Source organism: Trachurus trachurus, assembly GCF_905171665.1.
Source record: "Trachurus trachurus genome assembly, chromosome: 16".
NCBI classification, from domain to species: Eukaryota; Metazoa; Chordata; class Actinopteri; order Carangiformes; family Carangidae; genus Trachurus; species Trachurus trachurus.
The window spans coordinates 8,892,108-8,908,335 of record NC_139902.1 but is presented as its reverse complement, the minus strand read 5'-3'; the positions used below and the strand labels follow the sequence as shown (position 1 = coordinate 8,908,335).

Below are 16,228 nucleotides of genomic sequence, written 5' to 3'. Positions count from 1 at the left end.
AAGGGAGACCCCAGCTGGAGGAAAGACATCAGTCAGCAGTGGTGTGGTACTGTCCTCTAGTGGTGCTACGCAGCAAAGACACTGAGGGAAGAACCCGTGGAGCAGTTCTGCTTATTTTTGGGAGAATGATTATGTTTCTAAAAATCCATGTCAATATATGACAGGAAAATGTTCTACCTCCCTGCTTGTGCTTATGGCACAAGATTAAAAAGCAGTGATGGAGTAGTTGCAGAGTAACAGGCAGGATATAATGTAGTGGATCAAAGTACAATGCTCTACTGTAATAGTAAAGTAGCTGCGTGTAAAGCAGGCTTAAACGTTAGATACTAAACTGTCACCTCCTTTAATGAAGCTCATGTCCTTAAAATAAAATATATTAAAGTATGACCAAATGTAATATTAAAGTTCATCTTAATGCACCTCTAAATTCCTCCATATGTACTTTAAGTACATTTATTTGTGTAGATATGAAATCATTGACTGCACCACATTTCAGAGTCTTTTTACTCCTTTTATTATTTCTGGAGTTGCTTTGTTGTTGAACACATTCCCATTAAGATCTTCATTTAAATACGGTACTAAATGTTATTTTCTGCAGACAAATGAACATGTTAGTGATATTTTGGTATTTTTCTACATAAGGGTGCACCGTTTGATGTTTCAGTATTAATCACTCACACAGGAACACTTTTATAAGTGATGGGGTCATAATGGTAGTTACTTTAAAACTTCAGAGCTGCTACTTTAACCTGTGTAAATGATACTTCTGATAGTTTTCTTCTTCCATTGCTGTTTACATGTCTGCCAATGTTCATAGTGAATTATGCAAGATAATACAGGATATAAAGCAATGAGACAAAGCTGATGTTGAAATGAACTTCATCTGTGTTATAGAAAAGAATGACAAAAATAACCCAGAATCAGTGTGACCCTGAGTTAAGAAGAATTATGAAAATCCCTGCATCAGAACATATTGAATCCTTGAAAGGACACACCCCAGCGTCCTGCGTCCACGTGTCTAAGAAACAGACTTTCACTTCATGACAAAATTACACCCAGGTGACATTTTGACAATTTTTATTCAAGAACATTTAGATCAACCATGAAGTCAGAAAAGCTTCCTTTTCCCCTAACAGAAACATAACTTAACAGAACTTTATCAGATGATCAGGTTCACATCATACATGTTTTTGGGATGTATCAAACTTTTGACCTAATAACAGTATTTTTCTGTGGCATTTTCACTGACTACATCTAATGTTGACATACAGTGTTTCAAAACATTTGGTAAGCAAATCATTTTATTAGTTTACATTAAAATAAAAGGGGGATAGAATTGCTATTCTCCCTCAAATTTTAACAATATTTTAGCTGCCTTATAATGTTTAAAATTAGATTTAAAATCCAACTTGTTGGAAAATATCTATTACTCAGCAGTTTTAAAAAACAAGATTAGACAAACTAAAAATGCCACGTCTACAAGATATGGACGGTATCATTTTAAATGGATATAAAATGGATATGAATGTGACAACAAAGTTTTGTTACGTCAAGTGCAAGCCCAAAACAAACCTATAAATGACATTTGTAATATAAAACTTGGTAAAAAATACTTATTTAAAACTGTACAATCACCAAGTACACAGAGTGAGCACATGAACCGTTATTCATTTGGCTTCAGTGGCTTCGGCCTTTGGCTCCTAGGGACAGAAAATAAAATCATGTTACATGCAGTGCTTGTTTTGGCAGCAGGAAAGTACATTCCCCTTGACTCTGATTGTCATCACGCTGTGATATCCTCCATTTCATCTTATTTTGCTTGCAAGTTTGATCAAGTCAGACTTGGATCCCTTTAAAGCCAAATAAATATGGGCTAAAAAGAACTTCAGAATGACACTGTCAGAATCACAATCTCTTTTGGCGCCCTCTGTCAACAAATGACTTCATTTGTTGACAGAGGGCGCCAAAAGAGATGGTTTGTGATTTTCCAGATCTTGCAGACACTATCGAGTGAGAACATGTTCTTAGTTTAAGTTTGTAATTAAGACAATAGTTGTTGTTTTTTTAGTAATGTGCAAATGCATGTTATCAAAAAATGTCTGCAAATTTCTTTGGTACTTGTAAGGTTTGTGGATAATGTTTAAAAACTTTTATACTCTAATAACAATTTAAGCATCTGATTGTGTCATTTTGCATTTTAATGTAAAGCACCAAGTCTATGTGACAGTAGTTCAGTGGATCAGTGTTGTTGTATCAGTATTGAGGAGTCTTCTAATGAAAAAATACTTTACATCGATATTGCTACATTATATTGAAGAAAACAAACATCTTAATTGTATTACCTAACAATCACTTGTGTTAATTTACCATCATGAAGCTTTTTATAACAATCATGGAGGAAACTTTCTGTCTAAAAGAAACAAACCTCAGCCTTGGCGCTCCCATTCTCAGCTGGCTTGGCCTTCTTTGCTTTGGGTCCCTTCTACAAAATAACATGACAATTGATTACCAACAGACTGCAGCTCCCCTGCTCTTATACAGTTATCACATGATTAAGAATAATGAACAGAAACATGTGTACCAAAACGCTTGAAACATTTCTCAAAGGCTTTTGCCCCGGGTTTGGTCAAGCTTAATGTCCCTCTGAGGGTCATAAATGTGTTTCACATGTGACAGGCAGAGGCATCTTGTTAGTGTTATCAATCAGTTTCATACTTTTGGAGCAGCTTTTTTCTTAGTCTCCACTGGTGCCGCTTTAGGTTTCTGCAAAAGAAGAAGAAGAACATTTTAGATTGTATGTGACAAAAAGTGCATGGGTGCCAAAACAACAACTTGTGACATTTAACATATTATTTTGTTATTGATCCCTGCTTTTTATTCTCGCCACAAGAAAATGAAAAAAATCAAGTAACAAGTGAATTTGTTCATTTAAAAGCTTCCTCTAACGTACTCTCTGGAAGAAGTTTGTAACAACTATCTTGTGGATGAGTAATAAAAAAACGTGTAATCATTGATAATGAATTGCTTCATTGTGTTTCTCGGGAGCTTACCAAGGCCAGTCGTGGGGAACATCTTCTTTGCTGTAAAGATATAAAGGAGAAAAACTTAAGTACACAACGCAAATGTAGTTGACTCTTTCTACACATAGCCAATTACTTTTCAGCTTGGCCAGTCAAAATGACTAATATTAGTAAAATAAAAAATGTGTAAAATGTGAAATAAAATCTCTACTACTTTGATAAAATAAAATAAATGTAAATATATAATTTCATACAAACCTCAGGGGGAACAATTTGCTGAAAATACAAAAACAGAAAAACATAATATTACTATTTAAATACCAGTATGATGACAGATTCATAACAACTCAAACATCAAAATAATCTTTAAAAGACCTGGTTAGATATCTTAAGGCCTGACCGTGTAATGCGATAAAATAAAACCAAAAGACAAATTTAGAAATGTTCACACTGCTGCCGATTTTCAAAACCACAAAGGAGTTCCCGCGCATATTTGAATTCAAACCGAGGCTGTCCTGTCACCAGGACACCGCCTTGGCGCCTTGACAGCTTCCTTTGTTTTGTATCAGTGCGCGCCGACACACAGCTGTTGGGAAACTGATAAGATTACTACTTCACTAATCTGTAGCTACCGCCATAGAATAAATGCAAACAAACGTAAGGCTACGGATGCAGTATGCAAATCAAAATTACATTTGAGCTGAGATGCTGCGCAGAGCCTCATTGTTTTTAAATGTTAATGTCGAATTTTGAAATGTTAAACCTACATTTTCACGACAAACAGACGTTGCTTCAATATCGTGTGGCAACTAATTAAACGCAAAATCGACATAATCGTAATAAAACACGATTTAGACACATTAATATGCATATCTGACATTAAGCATTTCTGCATTTTTTTTTTTAAACGCACTGATGCACAGAAAACGTCAGCGGATTTTAATAGATTAAACATATTATGCTGATTAAATTAAACTGGTTGATGAAATACAAAACCAGTTTTGTATTAACACGAACACGCCTGACTTTTCTGATTCAAAACAGTGGAGCCAAAAAAAAAAAAAAAAAAAAAAAAAATCCCCTCCCCCCGCTCTTTCCTTCAATTTTGCAGACTGTTTGAACTTCTGTCGATCACCTCGTATCTACCCTTTATTTGTTAATTTCAATCGAAATCAATGCATTCGTATCAATGTGTTAGCTACGCATTTATAGCGCGTATCGAAAGTTTGTTGTTGCGTATAACCTGTCAAAGATTTTCACCCCCCCTGATCCGGAGAGGGAAAACACAGGCAGTGCCAACAATTTAAAACCGCGCAATGACCACGGCTGCACAACCGAGGGTTTTGGCGCAGACCTGAAATCGCCATCGTGTTTTATCAGCCGTTCATCTGGTCCGGAGACATTTTTACACGACTAGCAACAATATAAACTTTAATTTTTCGACGGATGGGAGGATGCCTGGACAGGTCTCTGTGTAGGACCGCCATTGCTGTTAACGTTTGTTGGTGATGATGACGTTCCTCTGATGCAGAAATATCAAACGCAGCCTCACGTTAACCCTAAGTTAACGACACCAGCCTGCCGCGCCGAGATAAAATAAAAAATAAAAATAAAATCTTACCTTCGCTTTGCCCATGCTGATAGCTGGAAATGAACGGAAAGCTCACTTTAAAAAAATAACGTAAAGCGGTCTTTTCCCGGAGAGACGATACACAACAACCGACTAGTCGCTGTGTAAAATGGCGAATGTATAATGCAAACGAATGTTTTTGTAGTTTATACACTGAAATATAAGAACGAAACCGGTTTGAACCAGTTTTGTATTTCCAAGTCTCTCATTGGACAGAGACGTGTCACGTGCTTACAGGTACCACCCATTTGTTAAAGCGGCAGAACACGGCCTGAAAAAATACTGATCAGTGTCAAAGGGGGGCGCTGCACTCAAGGTTTCTGTAAAGCGCTGATTTTAGTTTCCTCAAATTGTTCCTCAGATGAGTTAGAATTAATTTACAGCCACAATTTTCTAATAACTTAGTCAGGCCTTAAGAAGACAGGTATTCTATTTGTCTTCTGCAAAACTGGTTCTTCTGGTCCTTGTTTGTTTTTGTTTTTTTCAGCAAATTGTGCCCCCTGATGTTTGTAAATACTTAGCAATTATATTGCTACTTGAAATTGACTGGTAAATGCTACCGCTTTATGTTTTTTAGGCAATTTTTAATGGACAAGTTGCTCAGCATCCAAATTATGCGCCCGAAAATGTTTAGACAACGTCAGTTTTATAAGGCAACAAATCAACATTAAGAAGTTCCTTCCCCACAAAGTAGTTGTTTTCTGATAACAGCTTTATCTAAGAAATGACCTAATCTTTTATAAATCAATAAAACCTTATACTGTTCTTATCAATGCTTATAATCTCATTTGTTATCATTACTTTTTGTGACAGGAGGTAAATATCTCCATTATCAGTGTTTTGTAGTGAGAGTTTTGATAATGATATGCTTACAAAATGTCACACACACACACACACACACACACACACACACACACACACACACACACACACACACACACACACACACACACACACACACACACACACACACACACACACACACACACACACACACACACACACACACACACACACACACACACACACAGTTTTTTCTAGATTGCACTACTAGAGATTCCAGATTGTGTAATCTATTGTTACTTCAAAAAAAAAAAGTATGAAACTGATCTCAAAAGACCACTTTTGTCTTTGTAACATGTGAAACAGATTCATGGCTCTGGAAGGGACAATACGTTTGATGAAGTTCAAGTCTGGTAAATAAGTCTTGTGCGTGTGAAGCTGTGATCTGTTAGTAATGTTATTTTGTAGAAGAGATCCAAAACAAAGACTAAACCAGAGAGTGGGAGTACCAGGGCTCAGGTTTGTTTCTTGTGAAGGGAGAGAGCTTCCACTGTAATCATTACACAATTTATTAATTCTTATAATAAAATACTAAATTAAAGGTCCTAAATTGAAAATGCTGTGTTAAACTACAGTCTTTAAAGTAAGTTGCTTAATGTATAAAAAATTATAAATATGCAATGCAGGGAAATGGTAGGTGTTATATTATTCTTTGACACACTGCTGGATCATTTGGTTGAGGACAAGCTGATTCTGACATTATTACACACTTAAGGCAACTGTATGTATAAAAATTAATCATATTTTATAACCATATTAAGTAGTATCTCTGTAAAATGTTTACTTGAAAAGTAAGAATTCACTGTAGATACTTCTCTAGTGTATTTAGTAAATGTAGTAGAATTAAAAAACAAAACAAAAACTGAATTCTCAAGTACAGTTCAAGTAACTAAAGCTCATACCTTACAGTACTTTTTTGGTGAATGATATCTTAAGTTAAGACATTAGATAACAATATATGGACAGCCAGATTGTTGGGAGTACAATATGCAAGGAACTGTCCATTGACAGCCAGGGCTGTGACGTGTGCAACGCATGTGCAAAGGTATGATTCGTACATGGTTCGATCATATCCGACATACAGTAATTACTTTATTTTGTTAAGAAAGCTGGTCAAAATCTAGTTACTGGTTCAGTAACATCACACTCAAGAGACAACTCATTCTGTGGGCCTCGACAAGAATTAAAAACAGCACTGATATATGTTAATCCAGGTGAGTGCCTTGGAAGCTTTTCCAAAAACACAGGATCCCTGGGCTTCACTCGTGGAATCGGGTCTTCCAATCAACGGCATGCATCTGACAGACAATTCACACAATTATTTAACTACATCTTGACCAGACATTTCCACGTATTAGACTCTTTTTTTTAGTCTACTATCATAAATATCACAATTACTCTACAGCCCCATAGGGGTAAAATTGCCCTCTTGTATCATACAAATAAGCGACAAAATGAAAACGTTCCCAGTTACTGTTCGATCTTTTTCTTTTCCACTGAAGCCCTTTTGGGAGCAGGACGACGAGACGGCTTTCATCCCCATTCCAACAACTGCTTTCCTCTTTGGAGTCTTCCTAGGCCAAGACACCTTCACTGGATAAGTCATTATAGAAAGAGTCTCTTTTGTGCTTCAGTGCTTCTAGGAAATCCTGAACTCGTTCTTCCCGGCAGGCGGTGTAGTGCAGCTGTGCCTCTTGTCTTCTCTGGGCGTCGGCAGGTTTTCCATTCCCATGATGCTGCAGGTGCTCTGCTACACAGGCACGATCTGACTCTAGCTGCAGTGAGGCCTGATGCTCTCGATGGAGGTCTCTGGCTTTCTGAAATACAATACACATGAATGTTTGAATTACTTCAGTTACTGATGAAAGACATTTTGTATTTTGGTGACATTAATATTAATGTGTACCGAAATCCCAACATTCATTGCATGCACAACACACAGTACCCTTATGTGGCAGACTGTAGGCAACAAAATACAAGCTGTTTTAGCAAGTAGCACTGGGCCAAGATATTTCCTCTGTCTCCGACTCATCCAGGTTCAGATATTTGGCTGAAAAAAACCTGGGTTTACCAACGAAGCTGAAGCCATCAAGACAAGATAATAAGGTTATCATAGTCTTGGCTACCAATCACGCACTCAGTTTTAATTTGATTTAGCTGATTTGTGTTTTGCACCAAAATAGCTGGTGTGCACATAACAATATTTGGCATTTGTTGAGAATGACCAGGTTGCTGAAGCAGTGATTCTGGATGCAATTCATCCACATGGCAGATATCCTGAATACATCAGTAAGCTGTTATTCTCAACTTGCAAAAAAAAATTGCACAAAATTTGTCTTATGTTTTAAATATTCTTATGTAGGATTTGTTGTTTTTTTTTATTTTGCTACAGTGCATCAGTTTCTGAGTGTGTGAGTGTGAATTTCTGGTCCACACGGACCGCAGAGATACCTGCTATAATACTAACTTCATAACACTACAGCCTGGAGGAGTGGAGTTGAATTAATATCTTTGGTGGGGTCAAAACACAAACAAACAACAAACATTATGACCTTCTCCAACGCTGGCAGCATAGATACATGTGGCCAGAACTAACGCCTGCTCCCATGATAACGGTTATAATGGTCAGTTAGTGTTGAAGTTTGCTCCGGAGAGGTGTCAACATGGCTTAATGCTCGCATTGTAGGCTGCAGATTGTGGTGCTGATGAGGCAAGGCAAGGCAAGTCAAGGCATCTTTATTTATATAGCGCATTTCATACCAAGGCAACTCAATGTGCTTTACATAAAGACAAAAATTTAAAAAGAACAGCATAAAAACAAAAAAAAAAATTTAAATGGAAAAAAAAAAAAAGCTGTATTATATCATAGAGACATAGCCTAGAAATCTAGCTGCACCCTAGCGGCAGCAAATATATTTGCTCCGTAGGTGGGTCTAGAAACGAGCCATAGGAACTTTTTGAGTCTCGAACACCGTTTGTGTTCACCAATCACAGCGCTCTATCTGTTTAGAGAGTCGTTGGGCGGGCTTAACGCGATGACGACATACATTTTAATTGGCTTGTCAGGCTAATGTCATCCTGCTCTTTGCTCTGATTGGTCGTAGCGCTACCCTATTGCGTGCAGAGGCAGTTTGAAAGACAGCCTTCATCCCGCCCCCTGGATTGAGCCGAGGTCTACCGGTCGTTGCCAGACTAGACATTTTAATGTTATAGTCTGGTTTGTCAGGCTAATAGAGACACACATTTCTATTCCTTTGTCTGCCCCTCATATCAATAAAAGTAAGGACCAATATGACCAACACATTTAAAAAACAATGCCACTGCATTGTGGGGTGTTTTGCCTGTAAACCCATTCCAATGGCTATTGCCATGATGGTGACGATACTATAAGTCTTACCTGAATGGATTTATGATTTAACTGATACTGAAGGATGGCTTCACACAGGTTCCAGAAGGAGTACTCTGGCCACAGGACCGACTGAAACACTAGACAGGAGTGGGAAGTCTGCGGGATGGAAGATAACAGTTATTCAATACAAGGGTCAGAGGTAAAGCTGCAAAGTGTCAGACGGGATAGTATTAGTAATCATTTGACCTGCAAGAGCCCACTGTAGGTCATGGAATGAAACAGTCAGAGCAACAAGTTACATGAAAACAGACAGTGTTCTTTTCCCAGACAAATTTGATCAAAACATGTGTGTGGCTGAAAAAATCCACTGTATGAGGAAAGGTAGCCGAGTCTCTATAGCCCACATGATCTATATAACTTCATCAAATAACTGTTTATTAACGAACACATTTCAGTTGTTCAGGCCCAACAGTATAATGAAAACATAAAGTCACCTCAGCCATCTACAGGAACAGACTCCTATCATGTCTGGACTCATTTTCTGCATCGTAATTAAAGTGCTTTAGTTGCAATGCCCTCGTAAACTGAAAACCTCGTTCAACCTCGTGTTTGGTGGTGAATATTTTAAGTAGCATAACCTGACACACACACCCAACCTCCAAACGCTGCAGCTTCTGTCCCCCAATCAAGCTTAGACATTTGCAGCTTCATTCTTCCTCTTAATACCTAAGTGAGATCTCTCAGGTGGTATGTGAAAAGAAAACAGTTCTCATGTACAATTGGTGTCATGTTTCCACACAGTCATTCTCATCCTCACCTGCCAAAGCAGGAAGTCGCTGAGACGCACCTCTCCAGAGGTGCGGATGAGCAGATCAGGATTGGGGGAGTTATTGCTGTACAGACACTCACTCAGAAGCGCCTCTGAAACGTCACTGCACACACACAGAAAACAGCTCATTAATGCAGTAGTAAACCTTTATTTTACCAGGCAAGAATTGCTAAGAATACATTCTTATTAAGGCAATGGCCTGGTAACTCCTGACAGTTATAGATACTGACAGTTCCTTGTCTTGGCTATTGTTTACCTTGCTTTGATCAAGCCCTTCTCCACTCCCCAGGCCATTTCTCTGACTGCATTTGTGATTTCATATCGTGACGTGTAGGCAAAACACACATTGAGAAAACATCTGCAAAACAAGCATTTGTACGATTGTGGTCATTTATAATGTATAATCTATTTACATCAGCTGGACAGTAAAATGATAAATGAGTTAATAATGATGAGAGATGAGCAAAATCAATAAACATACTTATTGTGAGCTTTGGTCATGACCACAGCTTTGGCAATCGCTTGCTGAAGGTCATGTGGCAGCATGTCCAAATCACCCAGCACCCGGATACACACACCGTGCTTCTCCAGATTGTCCCTAAACAAGGAGAGAGGAGAAAAGCATGAAGAACGGGGAGAACGAGATGACTCCCGTCTTCGCACAACGCTGCTGCTTAAAACGGGTCTGTCTGCATTTTGTACCCAGACATGCTTAGTGAGTGAGTAACCAGTGAGTAGTGTTTGAAACAGTCTCAAGTCCAGTGTCTTGTGTATGGTTGGTTAGTTAGTCACATGTGAGTGTTCGACACAATAAAAATCAGCTTCCATCATAAACCATCGTTTCATTGCCCTTTTAAACATAAACACAAGGGTTGCAACATATCTTGAGCCACATACTGAAAATGCCTCATGACACGATTTGATGTGCTCTCGACGCCATTGGAAATGAGGGTTTTACCCTCAATGGCTTTCGAGATCTAAATAAAGGTTAAACAAACAAACACAACATGATGAAAAACTAATCATTATTCTAAGGATTAAAAAAATGCTCAAAAGATATTTCAAATTAAAATGATATATTTTTTAGATAATTGTGCCCCATCAACTTCAGTGAATTCAGACATTTTCCAAAGAATGACGTGTTTTTCTAATGAAGGAGGAACAAGGATAAAAAGAGGCAAAGCAAAAATGCCATTTGACATATTGTTCAAAGGAGAGGAAATTAGTCAGAGTAAAAAAATATTCCTCTTTGTGGAAAAACATGATGGGAGTCTGGCAGTCTGACAGTACATCACTCTTGGCCAGCATCTAGTGGCTATTTCTTGAACTGTGATTTAACACACCTCTATTGGCTTCAAATTCAACCGTGGCAGATGTCAATTAGACAAGTGGGTTTTTTTTTCAACATCTACATTTGCGCAGTTAGTGCATAATTGGAGGTACAATTCATGTGTAAACCAGTCATGTGACTCAGACAGCATCAGTCCAAATTGCAGATATTATGGACTCGTATTCATAAAGCAGCCTTTCTTCCTCTTGGCCGTCAGTCTACAGTATCCTATACACCTCTACAGTGCTTCTGGTCTGTGTGGTCGACTACTGTTGTGTCAAATTACAGGAAAAGAAAATCCAATATTTCCTCCAAGATCCCTACTGGTGTCAACAATAACAACTTTAAAACATCAGCAGTGAGTCAACAGGACCTTTGAGAGACACAGAAACTGTGGACCGACAAGTTTGCAGCTTTTAACAGGTGGTTTGATTCGTTTTTGCAAAGACTGAGACTGAAACATGCTAGTTTCAGCCCTGTGAAGACATTCACTTGTTTTAACTACACTTCAGAGAGCTACTGTACTGCACCTGCTTCAGCAAACTGAAGATCAGGATTTGAAACTCACCGTTCGTCCAGCAGCCGTTCAAATTTCTGCTTGGCCAGCTCCATCAGACCATCCACCTCATCTTTGGTGCGTTTGAAGTTCTCGATACTGAAGGCGTACACCGTCACCTCTTGGATACTGAGATGCTTACACCAACGTAATACCTGGTGAGGAAGGGACAGAGTGTTACACGTACATGAACAGCCTATTCTAGGCCCAGACTACATGGTTTTGATGAGCCGTCTCACCTCTGCCAGCTTGTTGAAGCCCTGCATGTGCCCTTCCTGGCGATCCATGTTTTTCTTCCGTGCAAAGCGACGGTTGCCATCCATGATGAAGGCCACATGTCTCGGCGTGGGTCCCGCCTGGGAGAGACGACACAGATCAGAGGAGTCAAAGGATATCTGGGATGTGCTGTTGTTAATGCATGTCATTCCCACGTCATGTCATCTGCTACAGTAAACCGAGTATCTCTCTTTGGAAGCAGCTGCTTGACACTTGACACAGATGTCTTTTGTGGACATTTTCAACTGCCTGTCTCAGTCACTTCCATCAGCTGACGATCATAAGATACAGATGGAAAGATGGAAAAAAGTGGTTGCTTTTTCATTCTTCCGTATTTCTAGGCACTTCACAGAAAAATTGGTAATATCCCTCAAATAAATTTTGAGAGTGCCATGGGGTGGGGTGGGGTGGCTGCTGGGGGGTGATCTCTGTCAACATGGAAATCAAACCCATGACATTAAGATGAAGAGTCACATGTTGTACAGTCAGAGCTTATGAGACTGACACATGATCATCTCTCTCTGACCACTGACATGAAGGAGCTGTCAACCTGTGTGTGTGAGAGAGAGTGTGTGTGTGACTGTGTGTGTCCGACACTCTACATCAGAGAGAGAGGTGCAGCAGGAAATAGTGAGAACGAACCACAGACCAACGTCTCAATCAGAAACAGAGTGGGTGAATTAAGTTGTAATAACAAATAAGAAATCTGTTCTGCTGATGCCATCTGGTACCCAGAGTAGAACTGATCATGTCAAGTGGTTTTTGCTGGAGGGGAAATTTTGAAAAAGAGGGGAATCCCTGGGACACACGGGGAGTGAGTTTACTAAGTGTCAGAGATGCAGGACACAGGAATGTTTATTTCCACATCTGGAGGAAGAAATGTGGAAATACAGAAATGGAAAAAAATATTAAACTAAAGAAATAAATGAACATATTTTCTTCGTGTGCTGTACTAAACCTGACTGTTGGTGTATAACGTATGTGATCTTTGACGTAGTGAAACTTGGCGAGACCTGCTCGGGGTGGTGGAGCTGGTGGAGCAGGTCTGCTCCAAATATAATTGCAGTTTATAGGCCTCATAGTTAGATTTGTGTGTCTGTGCTGAGCCCCAAGTTGGCACTAATTAATTGAGAATATGAGCATTTCAATACTTAGTTTTAAAAAAACTGCTGAAATCATTAGTTGCCAATTTCTCTTGGGTGATAGAAACTAGTTGGAGTTTGTGCCTCATATACAAACTTAACATTCAAGCCACAGAGCAAAGCATCTGTATTTTCAAGAAAAACAAAGAATGCAAAAGGAGGACCACATACTGATTTAACACAGTTCAATTTTGCACATTTGTTTAGCTGTTTTTTGCAGGAATTGTTCTTACTTCAAAAAGCAACAAAATATAGCATTTGTAGCCAAAATAACTAATGATATTTGAAAAACAACACTCAACACTGTTCTTACATTTCCTCTATGACCCATGTGGAAGAAAACATTATTCTGCCTGCTATGCAATATTTTCTCCTCCCTACAATGTTCTTTTTGTGGCCAGAAAAAATGCATGTGCTTGCTCATTTCACAACACAGGAAAAATAACATTTAACAATTATTACTATATGCAAACATAAATAATAATCTAATAGACAACATGACTGCTACTGAAAAGTGTTTTATTTTGTCTCAGACCACAGATTGAACGAGGCTTCTTTTTCAACTGCTGTCTTGAGAAATCAGGGTAAATCATTCTTCATTGTGCAATGAATGAAATATTTCTTCATCTAGTGTGAAGGGCTCTAGTCTCTAGTCTGGAAATGTCCTGGAAATGCCTCCAGGAGCAGGGTGAATGACGTTCAGCTGTTTCCCCAGAAAAGGGATGTTTAGCAAATGCAGCTAATGGGAGACACTAACTGGAACAAGACAGAGAGGTTTGAGGAAAAAAAGATCTTTGCTTACCTTTAGGATATTGGCTGAAATCTTTTCAAGCAGGTTTAATTCCCCTTCCCGTATCCACGACATTTTCAGGCTTTTGACGGTCTAAAGAGAGGTGGTTGGATGGTTTTAAAACATACAGGAATACTTATCCCATAAAGCACCCTACTGCTGACATCACAAAAAACACCACCTTACGGTTTAGTCGACTGAAAAATGATCTGAATGTCATATAATCATGTCATTTTAAAAAGCATATTTCATTTCACATGCAGCCAATGAGGGATTCCTCCGCTACATGACAGCCTGACTCACAAGACATGCAATGAACTTAACAGCTATGAGGCTTAAAAAGCTCAAACCTTAACACATGTGGTGCAGAAAACATCTACTCTTAATGGCAACTGCTTAGTTCATTCAAACTATTAAAGCACACGCGGTTCTTCTCTCAGTTTACTCTCATTTTCTCACATTTCTCAGACCTTCCAACTCACGGCTTTTTACGATGACGACCTCTTCCGCACTGAAGTCAAGTGACGTTCCCGCACGATGACGACTTCCTGTCATATGACCGTGGATTTCAAAATAAGTGGATGGGCTGCTTCAATCCCCGTGGGGCCTGATCCTCCTCCTGATTGGCCACCAGTCCTTTAGGTTTGGGAAGATAAAGTGGTGATTGTTGAGAGCACAGACTTTAGGCTAATAAAACAAAAACTAACGCAGATACGTTTGCGGTTGTGAAGATTTGCTGCGTGTCCTTCATTTATTTTTTATTTTTTAAATACATTTTTACTATCACAATTTTTATTGTACATTTAATTATACAAGATAAGTAAATTGTGGAATTAATTATACAAATTGTTCACTCTTTCCATCACTACTGTACAAATAATTAATCAACAGATAGAGATAATGCACAGCTATTTTATTTTATTTCTTTGACAAATATTATTATACAGCTACAGTATTTAATTTTTTTTTAATAAATTCATTTTCAGTGATGTTTACTGCTGCTGCAATACTGAAAATTTCCCCATCGTCGTGGTAATAAAAATAATATCTTATCCTATCTTAAAAATAAAAAAGTATATAATTTATTAAATGAATAGATAACATACCCACTAATATTAAAGTATAATTATACGCACTTGTTTTGATAAATAAATAACATTTGATATGATGATGATCAAAAAGATATATACATAACATTAATGAATTGATTTATTTCAGTTTCAATGTTTTAAAGGTAAATTGACAAAGGGCCCAGCCTGCCCTGATGAGGAATAAGAAGAGTGGTTATTGCTGTGCTCCAAATAATAAATAATTACTTTCTTTAAGAAAGCTCTAATCCACCCAGGGATCGATGTCCTGATGACAGTTATTGAGATGTTTTAGTTTGCTGTCATGAATGAATCCTGAGTGTCACCAGTTTAATGACAGAGGGAGAGGTTTTACTTTACACAACCTACTGGGACCGAGTGAATAACTCAGAGGAATATCACAAGAGATGGTGGCAAAAGATAAGGATGAGTTGCTAATACAAAAAGGAACAATCTGTTAGCTATGATCTTCGAGTAAAATCTATGCAACTTCCTCACAAAACCACAACATTAAATTGCTGCTTACACTCTGATGCATGAGAAATAATGATATACAAAAAATACAACTGTCACTGGGGCTATTTTTCTGCATTGGGCCTATTTATATTAACCTGATGATGTAGTAAATGTTTCTTACAAGTCTATTAATACTTAATACTCTGAATGATTTTTCCATCCCCTGACACTGTCACAATCACAGACTGACTGTGCCCTGACACTTACCCTTACCAAAGACGGTTTATAAACCAAGACCTGTCATGACGAGTCAGCTTCCTGTATGCATGTCACGTGGGCTTCTGCACGGCCACGCCCCTTTAGAGAGACCAGAGGCAGCTTGGAGTGTATTGATTCCTATGGGACAATTTAATGTGAACACCGATTATGGTCGGGTCTTTCTCCCCACGGTCACTGAAGCAAATTTTGGACTCATTTTTCACGAGCCACATCTCTTCTGAACAGTTTGACACCAAAATGGTAATTTTCAGACGGAGAGATCCGGAGAAAATCCACTTTGTTCCAGACCTGTCTCTGTCTCTACGACACACTCTCGCGAGATTTGGCACCGATCTCCTAGGCAACGTCAAACAAACGGCCGCGAACTCCCGTGAAAATGATTTAAATTATTTTTGGCATGCTAAATATTACTGTTAGTAGTGTAAATATTTAATGTTATCATAAGAAAATATAAATATCTCACTTTCATCTACCTACAAATTTTATAAATCCACACACACGTTCACAGACGAGGTGGGGTGACGGTTGGCCACGCCCATTTAGAGAGACAGGAAGTGTATACCATTTCTATCATTGGAGCAGCCGCTCATGGAGTATCTTTCCATTTATCCAATATCTTTGCCCTTACTTCACATTTGCA

At 38.5% G+C, this 16,228-nt stretch overlaps 1 protein-coding gene and 1 long non-coding RNA gene across 5 annotated transcripts; both read right to left on the bottom strand.

Annotated features, from left to right (window-relative positions):
• Positions 1-1,060: 1,060 nt before the first annotated feature.
• Positions 1,061-4,857, bottom strand: LOC310999908. Its single transcript, XR_014596070.1, has 6 exons — positions 4,642-4,857; positions 3,279-3,296; positions 3,051-3,080; positions 2,716-2,763; positions 2,426-2,482; positions 1,061-1,700 (listed from the first exon to the last, which is right to left on the bottom strand). It is a non-coding gene; the product is annotated as an uncharacterized lncRNA (long non-coding RNA).
• Positions 4,858-6,566: 1,709 nt separating this feature from the next.
• dhdds (dehydrodolichyl diphosphate synthase) lies at positions 6,567-14,366 on the bottom strand. Of its 4 annotated transcripts, none has more exons than XM_083989252.1 (9): positions 14,248-14,366; positions 13,778-13,858; positions 11,797-11,913; positions 11,570-11,712; positions 10,153-10,269; positions 9,928-10,029; positions 9,660-9,774; positions 8,891-8,998; positions 6,567-7,310 (listed from the first exon to the last, which is right to left on the bottom strand). In XM_083989252.1, the coding sequence occupies exons 2-9, from the start codon at positions 13,838-13,840 to the stop codon at positions 7,068-7,070; spliced, it is 1,008 nt and encodes a 335-aa protein (XP_083845378.1). In that variant the 5' UTR covers positions 13,841-13,858; positions 14,248-14,366; the 3' UTR covers positions 6,567-7,067. The 4 variants fall into 4 exon arrangements, with proteins under 4 accessions (XP_083845378.1, XP_083845380.1, XP_083845379.1 ...); XM_083989254.1 differs by having other exon boundaries at positions 14,236-14,287; XM_083989253.1 differs by having other exon boundaries at positions 14,225-14,261.
• Positions 14,367-16,228: the final 1,862 nt, after the last annotated feature.